Genomic DNA, 12,524 nt, shown 5'->3' with positions numbered 1-12,524 from the left:
CAGAACCAGTCTGTGTCACTTCAAGAAAGATAAAAGTTCACACACAGGGTCCCTGAGGCACAAGCGGCCAATTCAGACACCACCCCTGCCTCGCCCCCAGCCCACCTAGGGTGCCGCCCCTGTGTCCCTCCAGCCATTTTTCAGCTCTCAAAACATCCAAGTCCCTTGTCTTCACGTCCTTTTACCCATTCTCCTTTCTCTCTCTTCCAATGCTGTGCAATTACCGGAAAAAAACGTTGCCCTCCCATGTTTGCATTTCTCCCTTCTACTTGGAGGGGAAGCTTTCTAATGAGTAAATATAACAGATACACAATCTGGCCAAAAAAACTAAAATGGTAACTATACACCCTGACTTCATTTAGAGATGCAAATCAGAGTACCTTTCAGTTACCTCTAGTGTATAGAGCAGCCTTACCTCTGCACCATCTGGAAGCCCAGCTAAAATGACAACATGGATTACAATGGGCCATAGCCTCAAGGATAACATGAGCTCCAGAGAACAGAATTTTGTTCACCACTGCAGTGCCTGGGCACTTCCTAAGTCCTAAAGAGTACTTGCTGAATCAATGACAGAAGACGACAGTAGACTAGAAAAGTCAACACAGTTTTGCACAGAGGAAATGGACAAGCAGCATCTAATTCAGCAAAGATAGAAAAGTGACAGTTGACTATGTGAGGGAGGGACAAGAAACAGCAATCACCAGCAGCACCAGTATCTTGCAGACTAAACAGAAATGAGTGTCACCAGGTGGCACAGGGGTGAAGAATCCAACTGCCAACTCAGAAGACACAAGAGACGCGGGTTCGATTCCTGGATGGGGAAGATCCCCTGGGGAAGGAAATGGCTACCCACTCCAGTATTCTTGCCTGGAGAGTTCCCTGGACAGCAGAGCCTCACAGGCTAGAGTGGGTCAGACAGGGCTGAGTGACTAAACACGCATACAAACAGTGACGGACAGAGCACAGAACAGGCTGCAAGTCTGCAGGAGCAGCTGTCACACTCCAGACATCTCCCACCCAGACCCATCGCCCCCCACTCTCCCAGAATGCGGGCAGCTGGGCCTGTACCACACTCGCCACCATCTAGGCTGGAGACCAGGAGCCCTGCTCTGGGAAAACCGACAGGCCCAGAGAAGGAACTACTCTAGCACTCTGCTAGCGCTCCTCCAATGGGCCAGGTCCCCATCCTATTTCCTAATGGTGAGGCTCACATTTAAAGTTTATGCACACAGAGAGTTTCCAATCAGCCCACTCATAGCTGTGGAAGACAGAAAATAATCACCAGGCATTGGAAGAAGAGCTTCTGACATCAAAGACAAAGACCAAAGTAGGAAACCGGATAAAAAGGACTCAGAAGAAACAGAGACAACACAGGAAACAAAGAAAATGTCTATATAACTCAAATGTGTGCATATGCAGAATACATCATGCAAAACACTGGGCTGGATGAATCACAAGTTGGAATCAAGACTGCCAGGATAAATATCAACATCCTCAGATATGCAGATGACACCACTTTAATGGCAGAAAGTGAAGAGAAACTAAAGAGCCTCTTGATGACGGTGAAAGAATGAAAAAGCTGGCTTAAAACTCAATATTAAAAAAACGAATATCATGGCATCCGGTCCCATCACTTCATGGCAAACAGATGGGGAAACAATGGAAACAGTGACAGACTTTATTTTCTTGGGCTCCAAAATCACTGTGGATGGTGACTGCAGCCACAAAATTAAAAGATGTCTGCTCCTTGGAAGAATAGCTATGACCAACCTAGATAGCATATTAAAAAGCAGAGACATCACTTTGCTGACAAAGGTCCATCCTCTTAAAGCTCTGGTTTTTCCAGTAGTCATATATGGATGTGAGAGTTGGACTATTAAGAAAGCTGGGTGCCGAAGAATTGATGTTTTTGAACTGTGGTGTTGGAGAAGACTCTTGCAAGTCCCTTGGACTGCAAGGAGATCAAACAAGTCAATCCCCAAGGAAATCAGTCCTGAATATTCACTGGAAGGACTACTGCTGAAGCTCTAATACTTTGGCCACCCAATGCAAGAGCTGACTCATTGGAAAAGACCCTGATGCTGGGAAAGACTGAGGGCAGGAGGAGAAGCAGAGGGGCGGAGGGTGAGAAGGTTGGATGGCATCACTGGCTCAGTGGACATGAGTCCGAGCAGACTCGGAGACAGTGAGGGACGGGGAGGCCTGGCGTGCTGCCGTCCACGGGTCTGCAAAGAGTCAGACACCACCCAGTGGCTGAACACAAAGAGACATGGTTTTTAAGATAAGAGCCCTCATGAAACAGAAAAAAGATGTTATAAAAAGGAATACTAGGGACAAAAACACTTAGAAATGAAAGATATGATGATGGCAGAAATAAAAATGCAATGTATGGACTAGAAGATAAAGTCAAAGATCTCTCACAGAAAAAGGATAAAAGGTCAACAACTAGAAAAAAGTAGGAGAAAGGAAATTAAGAGAAAACTCCAGAAGATCCAACATGTGAATAACAGGTGATCAAAAAAGTCAGAGTAAAGAAATCAGAGCTCACAGAGAAATAATATAGGAAAGCTTTGCAGAGCTGAAGGACCCAAGAGCCCCCACCAGAACGATCTCCAAGGAACACTAGGGATGAACAAATCTCACCAAGGCGTGGGGATCACAACGGCCTCCCCTTGCAGCAACAACTGGCAGACATCCAAGTCAGGCTTTCAAACTTCTGCGGGAAAATGACTTTTAACTCAGAATTCAATACCCAGGTAAACTGCCATTCAAATACAAAGGAAGAAAAGGCATCTTCAGATAGTTTAGTTCTCCAAAAAATTTCTCTCTGATGAACTCTCTCCAGGGAAGCCACCAGAACATAAGACATGGGGTCCCGGAATTCCCATTCAACAGAGGAAGAGGCACAGAAAGAATTCCCATAAGGAATGAAGAGAAATCCCAGGATGGCAACTAAGCAGCAGGCCTAGAAAAGACACTGCCTCAAGTGGAACAGGAAAACGAAAGGCTCTACAGGGCTGAAAAGTGAGAGATCACTCAAGGTGGCTGACTGCACTGGGGAGTTCTACACTGAATTCATGACTATACATTTGCATCCACGCTAAGGGAGAGAAAAAATAATTCATTCCAATTAAAAATAATTCCTTGTCTTAGTAGACTGGGAATTAACTGCATCCTATGTGGCTTAGCCGTTAACAAACACTGAATATCAATTTAAACAATAATTATTATATAGCCAGATTTGGAAAAACGAAGAGGGAGGAAGGGTAAGTGCGTCTCGACAATGCAGGGGAGGAGACGCGTAAGGTTCTATGGTCTTCTCTTCCATAGGAGAAAGTTAACAGATAACGTATAAAATGGAAAATCAGAAATAAGCAGCATAAGCATGCTACAGAGACACATGAAATTTGTGGCAGGAATTGCTAAATAAGTAATCATCAGTGCCAAAGACCTGATGCTTCCAAATTGTGGTGCTAAAGAAGACTTCTAAGAGTCCCTTGGACAGCAAACCAGTCAATCCTAAAGAAAATCAACCCTGAATACTCACTGGAAGGACTGATGCTGAAGCTTCAATACTTTGGCCACCTGATTCGAAGAGCCGACTCACTGGAAAAGACCCTGATGCTGGGAAAGATTGAGGGCAGGAGGAGAAGGGGACGACAGAGGATGAGATGGCTGGATGGCATCACCGACTCGATGGACGTGAACTTGGGCAAAAACCAGGGGATAGTGAGGGACAGGGAAGCCTGGCGTGCAGCAGTCCATGGGGCTGCAAAGAGTCGGACATGATTTAGCGACTCAACAACCCCCACCATCAGCATCCAAGGTTCTTCCCCCATCCACTTAATGACACCTTCGCCCTCTGCCTGGAATGTAGGGAGGAGGGTCACCCTCAGATCAGACAGTGGACTGAGCAGGAAAGGGCAGGTCCCTGAAGACTTCTTGGAACGAGGCTGTCAAACCAGCCCAGGACTGCTCACAAACCGCATGAAAGGCCAATCAACCTTGATTTTGTTTGAAGTGAAGTGAAACTTGCTCAGTCACGTCTGACTCTTTGAGACCCCATGGACTATACAGTCCATGGAATTCTCCAGGCCAGAATACTGGAGTGGGTAGCCTTTCGCTTCTCCAGGGCATCTTCCCAACCCAGGGATCAAACCCAGGTCTCCCACATTGCAGGTGGATTCTTTACCAGCTGAGCCACAAGAGAAGCCCAAGAATACTGGAGTGGGTAGCCTATCCCTTTCTCCAGCGGATCTTCCCGACCCAGGAATCGAACCCGGTTCTCCTGCATCGCAGGTGGATTCTTTACCAGCGGAGCTCTCAGGGAAGACCTGATTTTGTTTCAGTTCAGTTCAGTTCAGTCGCTCAGTCGTGTCCGACTCTCCACGACCCCATGAATCACAGCACGCCAGGCCTCCCTGTCCATCACCAACTCCCGGAGTTCACTCAAACTCATGTCCACAGAGTCGGTGATGCCATCCAGCCATCTCATTCTCTGTCGTCCCCTTCTCCTCCCGCCCGCAACCTTTCCTAGCATCAGACTCTTTTCCAGTGAGTCAACTCGTCGCATGAGGTGGCCAAAGTATTGGAGTTTCAGCTTTAGCATCAGTCCTTCCAATTAGGTCACTGTTATCTGGTTCTCTGTCACTGGCAGCCTAAGACAGCTGATAATGAGGAGAAACAGAAGGGTTAAAACTGGTTGCTTCTGAGAAGTGAGAGCCCAGAGCAGGCCGGCTGGTAAAGGGACTTCTGTCTTTCATCCCAACTCTGTAGAACCACTTCACTTTTAAAACTGAGTAAATGCATTACTTTGATAAAAGTAAAATTACATTTAAAGAAAATCACTCCCCAGGGTATGGTCAGATGTGCCGTTCATCTCAACCTCTAAAACCAGGATTAGCTGTATCCTTTTAGGTCTTTATTCTTTTCTCTTCTTTTTCTGTCGTGCTGTGCAGTGTGCAGGATCTTAGTTTCCTGATCAGGAATGGAACCCGTGCTCTGCCCTGGGAGTACAGTGTCTTCATCACTGGACCAGGGAAGTCTCTCAGGTAAACTTTATTTATTTACTTTGAAAGAGTATGTTCTTTCATTCCCTTTTTTGTGTGCTGCTGCAGCAGGTATTAGCTGCAACACACAGGATCATCGTTGAGTCTGCAGGATCTTCTGCTGTGGCTCACGGGCTCCGAGTTGGGGCATGCAGGCTCAGCAGTTACGGCCCACGGCCTAAGCCACCCCACAGCACGTGGGATCTCGGTTCCCTGAGTAGGGATGGAACGCAAGGCCTTGGCGTTGCAAAGTGGATTCTTGGATTCTTAACCTCTGGACAACCAGGGAAGTTCCCTTTAGGTCAATTTTAAATTCCAACGTTGGACTGCAGATTTCAGATCTGATTTTTCTCAAGGCAACAGAATCCAAAGTCATGGCAGAAGTTTTGAAAAGGGGAGGGATGAAATGCAAGGCAGTGTTGAAGACTAATCAGGCAGAGATATTGAAATCTTCAAGGGAGAAAGGCTTTCATTTAGGTCTTGAGATCTTCAGCTAGGCCAGTGAGGATGGGAATGAAGGAGAAAAAAAGGTTAAAATAAAACTGAGATGCTACATAGCAGGTGCCGGCAAGGCAGCCCATGGCTGACCAGGAGCCCATGGAGGAGAGAAACCCTGGCTGGAGGGTGAGCTGCTCAGAAATGATCAGGGGAAAAGTCCAGAGCCTGGTTTACCCAACAGAGAGGGGAGATGGGGGTGGAGGACAGACCATGCCATCTCTCAAATTCCCAACAGTTTTCAAACCCACAACTTGGAAGCGACAGGAAGCATCACCACGTCAGTAAGGTCGGCGGCCCCCTTATAAGAGTAAATCTCATATGTCTTCAAAGATGCTCCAGTATAAGAAATTATACAATTCAAAATTTTCTTCAAATCTCTAATTCTTTCCTAAAGATAACAAAATATTCAAAGTCTCCTATTATATTACATACTGATCCTTTTCACAAAGTTTTAATCTGAAAACAATTTTGTTGCCAGTTACCTACCACTCAGTAACACTGACCAAATATCTAATATGAAACACATTTAAAATCATACTATAACGTATGACCTTCATCTCATACATAGTATCTGTTTTATTGACTTAATAAAATTTCTGATAGATTTTAAACCTAAATAAAGCCTTCAAAAATTACCATACAAAGTTTATGCTGGCCAAACACTCATGATTTTATTTTTTTTAATTTTTGGTCACACCCCCAAGGACCATGGGACCTCAGTTCCCCAACCAGGGGTCGAATTCCACCCCCTGCAATGGAAGGTGGAATCTTAACCACTGGACCTCGAGGGAAGTCCCCAAATACTTATGATTTTAAATCTAAGGAAAGTGTATTTTTCTCATGCATTTTCATTAGTAAGAGAGCTTCTCGCACAAATTTCAGGTAATGCTAACATACTGTCATTTGGAACTTAATCAAATTCAGGGCAGGGACTTAAAGATGTCATAATATGGGGGTTGGGGTGAGGGAATTACAGGGAGTTTTGTCTTTTCAGTTCTTTCAAAATCTTCTTTACATGCATTTTATCACCTTTCTGATGAAAAAAAAAAAGGGTAAAAATATGTATTTAGTTCCTTCCAGCATGATCCTTTTACCTTATTACTCTAAAAAAAATATGTTTTGCCTCTTTACCAAGAAAAGAGTTCAGGTAGTTTTGTTGTACTTAATATAGTTTGCAATTAACAGTCCTGTTTGCTCACATGTTTATCCAGCATCACCAATATCAACACAGACAGGACAAGACTTCCAAGGGCATCAGCTGCTCCAACAGGGGGCAGGGCAAAGCCAAGGGGGGCTCCTGTACGCACTGCCGCTGTGTTTGAAGTTTTTACCTTATGTGTGTGTGCAACTGAAGAGCGATGCACCGCACCTCCTAAGCCCTTTCAGGCAGTGGTATCTTCAAGTGAGGGCAACTCACTCCAACTCCAGTTTCATTTACCACAGGTCTAGACTTAACAGAGACACTGCTGTCTACTTCAAAGCCCAACTGTCAATGGAGGAGGTTTCAAGAGAGAAAAGGTAAGGCGGGCAGGTTAATGTTTAATGGTTTCAGCTGTTCCGTCACAGTGCCATAGTCAATATCACTCTGCACTTCAAATAGCTATTTACAAATCCAAATTGTGTTAACCTACTTTTTATTACACAATCCCAGTATTCCTCTACTAAGTTACATTTTATTATTCAAAAGATCTGTTTCTCAAAATCTGTTACTTTAAAAAAAAAAAAGTGTTTCCATGTCACGCAAAAATTCTATCTCGAGAAGTCACTGAGATTAAAATGTATGTAGAGATATTTAGCGGAGAAGGCAATGGCAAGCCACTCCAGTACTATTGCCTAGAAAATCCCATGGATGGAGGAGCCTGGTAGGCTGCAGTCCGTGGGGTCGCTAAGGGTCGGACACGACTGAGCGACTTCACTTTCACTTTTCACTTTCACACATTGGAGAAGGAAATGGCAACCCACTCCAGTGTTCTTGCCTGGAGAATCCCAGGGACGGGGGAGCCTGGTGGGCTTCCATCTATGGGGTCACACAGAGTCGGACACGACTGAAGTGACTTAGCAGCAGCAGCAGCAGAGATATTCAGCACCATCAGTTAAGCCCTGAACACATTCAATTTGGTAGAGACATCCCATTCACAATGGGCGCTGAGCATCCCGTGCCAAAAGCTACAGGAATTCACACAGATGAGAGAGAACTCCAACAAGGTAATGCTTCATTCATAAGAAAAATCACCAATGAGGAAATTTATCAGAGGGCTACAGAGATGAATTCGACCCCTTCCAGAGGAAGTACGGTGGCACAGAGCGAGAAGAGGGCCTGGACTGGGAATCGGGGAACCGGGCTGAGGTCTGCCGCCCGCCTGGTCTGCAAGCGACACGGGGGCTGGGGCACAGGACCACTGTGGTCCATCCAAAGCCAATGGGCTGGAACTTCCAACATCGGCGCTGTCCAAACATAATAGCCGTCATTATTTTTTTAAGTCAGGGAAAACAATTTAACACATGTACAAGTATCTTTATATAACGAAGATGAAAGACAACTTCACCTCATTTAGTTGTCCATATTTGTTGCTGTTTACTTGTAGAAATTTCAAAGTTGTTTCGCATGCTCTGCTTCAAACGGTATCCAATTTGCATTTAAAAAATAGCTTAAAGAAATACACATGCAGAGCAGGGTACTTCCAACTTTTAATTAAGGTCCAGGATTTCATAGAGGACACTAATCAAACTATAAACATAATCAAGGGAAAATTAAAGGCAAAACCTACAGTGGAGGCTAGGATGAGTCTACTCCATGCAACCACTGTGGAAAATTCTCTTCTGAAACTTAAAACTTTATTACTTATACCTTCCAAACGTCCTCAAAAATCCCCAAGAATTCTCAAATCTGGGCTGAATCGGGTATTTTTCTTCACTGAGCTTCCAGACTTCTACATAACTGTCAGCAGATACCTACCAAGGTTGGTCCTCTGCATGCCAGGACTCGACACATTAGAGGTGACAAACATCATGCAGACTGTAAATCAACAACTCGCAGGGTGACAGCCTATGTATGTGTTTCTTGAGTAAAGCAGAAGTAATTCCACTAGAAGTCAGAGTACCCAATAATGCTCCACGCACAATTCCATTCGAAAGACCACTCTTTGCTTTCCAGCACCATAACTGGGCATTCCAAGCAACACTAAATAAATAATGCTGCCCACATCCTAACGAGTGACACACGCTGTGGAGTTACAACGGTGCCTATGTTAACAGACATGACATGAAATGCTGCTTCTCAAACATATTACTATTCCACGAAAAATGCCACCTAAATTAGAGTCCAGTCCTCTCCTCTGTATTTAAAGCTCAGTGCAGATGAAATTCTTAGGGAGATAATGTCATTTATTTGTAATCATAATTTCCAAAGAGTCAAAATATTTCTATATTACAGCACACAGCTTCTGTTTAGACTTGGGAAAAGTCAAACCTCATGAAGTAAGACCTCCTCACGTGTTGAGAGCTTCCCCCAACGAAACCCACCAGTTCACAGAGTGGCTGGTGCCCTCTGGTTTTAAGAAGGCTGCACGGCAACCGCAGGTTTGGCCTTCGGGATAAGCAAGCCCCTCCAGGCACTGCAGGTTCCCAGGCCAGAGGCCTTTGGGACCACACCTCACCTGCTAACTCAAGCTTCCATCTGCTTCCTCCTTTCAATCACACATTGACTCACAAGCCAAGCACTGAGTGGAACCTGATTGTGAAACTGTCTGGATTCCAAGATCAAATGCTCAGCAAGGAAGAGCAAACAGGATCCTCAGAAGGCTGGGATATAAGAGGCCCCAAAGACGTCACTTTCAAAGCAACTGTGAAGTCAAGTTCATTATTCAGCTGGCGATCACATCACTAATAAATGACGCCAGAAAATGAATAGTACTCTCAAACTGACACTGTATGTAACCAGGAAGGGTGGTCAGCACCAAAACGAAGCCCCAAACAAAGCGAAACAGGCTGTCTTGGGGCCTGTGGGCCTCCTTTTCCTGCTGCTCTCAAAAGACTTCAAAATTTCACTAAAGAGGGAAGAAGAGAAAGCTCTCTAAAAAATGTAACAACTTAAGTTTTATTTGGTAAACAAAATCCCAAATTCCAATTACCATTTTGGCAGGCCAGGGGTCCTAACTACAGAACACATTCATTTATGTAAAAAAGTCAGGTTTATCAGCCCCAAAGGTTAGAAATTACGGTCCAAACGGCACAGTTTGAACCCAACAACGCAAACGATCCAAGATTTTCATAGCTCTGACCTGAACCCTGAACAGAAGCATCTCACCTTCCTTCTAGGTAGTTTTAAACGAGGCTGAGGGTCTTGACAAGACGCCCAAGTTAGAGACAGAGAAAGGTAAGATGTCGCTTTACACGTGGAGTTGTTTCTGGGGTTCTAACCTTTGCACAGGTTAATCAGAATTCTGCCCTAATAGAACATAATAATTTAGCTGACCAAAGATTAAAAAGCATACAGACGTCTGATGAATAAAGTTTTACAGTGACTTCCATAGACTTAACAGTTCCAGCTGCCCTCCCCTCCGCCACCCGAGCATTACCAGGGTCTGGCAAAATTACAATGAAAAAAAAAAAAAAATCAACCGACTCTCGCACGGCGTTTCAAAACAAGGCTTTCAACTTTAAAATTCCCTTGGAGGTGGTACAGTAAAATGGATGTTCAGGCCCTGGACACCAAGGGATGCGGACAGGCTGTCACCTAGGAGGGGCTCCCAGGAGACGCGCGGGGGTGGGGAGGCGGATGCAGAAGGCACGCGCCGCTGCCCACACGACCCAGCAGGGCCAGTGGGGGCGGGGGGCGGGGGGCGAGGAGCTCGACGCGGACTCGGGACCCCAAAGGCGGGGGCCGGGGCGGATATCCCGGGGAGGGCTGCAGGAAACGATATCCAGGCTCGGAGAGGGTGGATCTAGGAAGCGGCGGGGCGCGGGCCCGGCCGGGCGGTGGGGGCGGGGGTGGGAACCGAGGATGTGGCTCCGAGGGGCAGGATGAGGGGCGGGACGGCCCAGCGCGGACGTGCGAGGGCCGGGGAGGAGGGCAGGGCCGGGCCGAGGGCCGCGAAGGGACGCGAGGAGCGGCCGGGCGGGCCTGGGAGCGGTGACGAGGCGGGACGGGCGGCCGCCCGAGGGCCGGGAGGGCGCGCCGGGGCGGGGGTCGCAGGGCCGCCGCTCACTTACCCCACTCGAGGAACTCGGCCACGTACTTGTCGCGGCGCAGGGCCGAGTGGCTGCACTCGGTGTACAGGCAGACGAGCACGTCGAGCAGCGTCTCCACGCTCAGGGCGCTCTCGTTGCGCCAGGGCCCGTCCAGGAGCAGCTGCTCCAGCTTCTTGAGCCGCACCTTGGCCGACATGGTGCCGCGCGGCCCGCTCCCAACGCGCCGGGCCTCCTGCCGGCCCGCTCGGCCGGCCCGTCAGGGCGCGCCCGCGGGGGCCCGGCGGCCGCGAGCCCCGGCAGCCGCGGCGCCTCGCCGCCGCCCCGTCCGCGTCGTCGCGCCCCGGCCTAGGCCGACCTCCTGGGCGCGGGCCCGGCGGCGCAGCGTCTGGGGCGCCGGGCCCCGCGGGTCCATGGGCCGCTCCCCTCCCCTCGGCGCCGCCGCGCGCCCCGCCCGGCGCCGCTCGCCTCCCCCGCGCCGCGCGCCCCGCGGCCCCACCCGCGGCCGCGCCCTCCCCGCCGCCCGCCGCCGCCGCCGCCCCCCCGGGGTCGGCCCGGAGCAGCGCTGAGGCCAGCACCGCTGCGCAAAGCCCGGCCGGCGCCCGAGCCCCGACCCCAGGCCCCGACCCGGCGGCCCAGCCCCGCGGCCCGCAGCCAACCAGGGCGCGGCCAGCGCGGGCGCAGCCAACCACGGCGGGGCCGGCCGCCGCCGCCGCGCTGACCTCAGCGCGCCGCCCCGCCCCGCGCTCCCGGCTCCCGGCTCCCGGCGGGGCCGGGCCTCGCCGCTTGCCGTAGCGGGGCCGGGATGCTGGGAAGGCCGGGCGGGCGGGGGCGCAGGGCAGCGCCGCCGGGCGGGGGCGGGCCGAGCGAGCGGCCGGCGCGCCGCCGAGAGTGCGGGACCCGGCGTCTGTGTGCGGGGCCCGCAGGAGGGGACCCCGGGGCGCGAGGCGACGCCCGCGGGCTCTGGCCTGCCGGGGGCGTCGGGGTTGGTGCGCTGAGGCGCGCGTCAAGGCTGCCCAGCTGCCGCAGCGCTGGCGACTTCGACCGCACGACGGGGCGTTTTAAAGCCGGGCCTCCTCTGAGCTGGGGGCGGCCTTTGGGAAAAGGCGGGCCCTGCTCCGACTTGACGGGCGAGAGACTGAGGCCCGGGCTGGGTGGGGGCTGCCGGAGAGGGGCCACCTAGCGCCCCATGAATTCGTGATGCACCTCCAACGGCCGCTTCAAACTCTACTGCCCACCGTCCCCTCCCCGCAGATAGATGCCTTGTGGTGGCAGTGTGGTAGGAGGCGGCCTACCGTTTCCTCTGGACTGCTACTCAGTTTGCGGGTTTATGCGTGTGGCTGGGGAAGGAGGGTGATGGTGAATATCTGCACCCAGAGGAACCCTTGGCGTCGGAAGAGGATGGGCAGGCTAGAACTCGTGGCGGGGTCACTGAGGCCGTGGGGATGAGCAGGCAAGGGCTGGGGAGCCAGGATGTAGGGTTCAGTTCAGTTTAGTCGCTCAGTCGTGTTCGACTCTTGGCGACCCCATGCACTGCAGCACGCCAGGCTTCCCTGTTCATCACAATCTCCTGGAGCTTACTCAAACTCATGTCCATCGAGTCGGTGATGCCATCCAGCCATCTCATCCTCTGTCATCCCCTTCTCCTCCTGCCTTCAGTCTTTTCCAGCATAGGGTCTTTTCCAATGACGATGTAGGATTAGGGAATCCCTAAAGTGGGAGGAAACAGCAACCCACTCCAGTACTCTGGAAGAGCCTGATTGGCTACAGTCCATGGGGTCGCAGAGTCGG

The 12,524-nt window shown here is 50.0% G+C and overlaps 1 protein-coding gene across 2 annotated transcripts in view; it reads right to left on the bottom strand.

Annotated features, from left to right (window-relative positions):
• The window catches only part of CDC42BPB (CDC42 binding protein kinase beta), a 101,382-nt gene extending 90,185 nt beyond the window's left edge, over positions 1-11,197 (bottom strand). Inside the window, exon 1 of one of the 2 annotated variants that reach the window (XR_008684873.2) lies at positions 10,758-11,197. Coding sequence is in view for 1 of the 2 variants with exons in the window: in XM_055418596.2 (XP_055274571.1) it covers positions 10,758-10,932 (175 nt within the window). In the remaining variant the exon portion in view is untranslated. The remainder of the gene's footprint in view (positions 1-10,757) is intronic. The other variant, XM_055418596.2, reaches the window with a different exon arrangement.
• Positions 11,198-12,524: the final 1,327 nt, after the last annotated feature.

The sequence above is a fragment of the Moschus berezovskii genome, chromosome 21 (genome assembly GCF_049115385.1).
Source record: "Moschus berezovskii isolate FMDL1 chromosome 21, NW_MosBer_1.0, whole genome shotgun sequence".
NCBI classification, from domain to species: domain Eukaryota; kingdom Metazoa; phylum Chordata; class Mammalia; order Artiodactyla; family Moschidae; genus Moschus; species Moschus berezovskii.
Note: the sequence above shows the minus strand (reverse complement) of the source record. Positions and strands in the feature narration are given on the sequence as shown.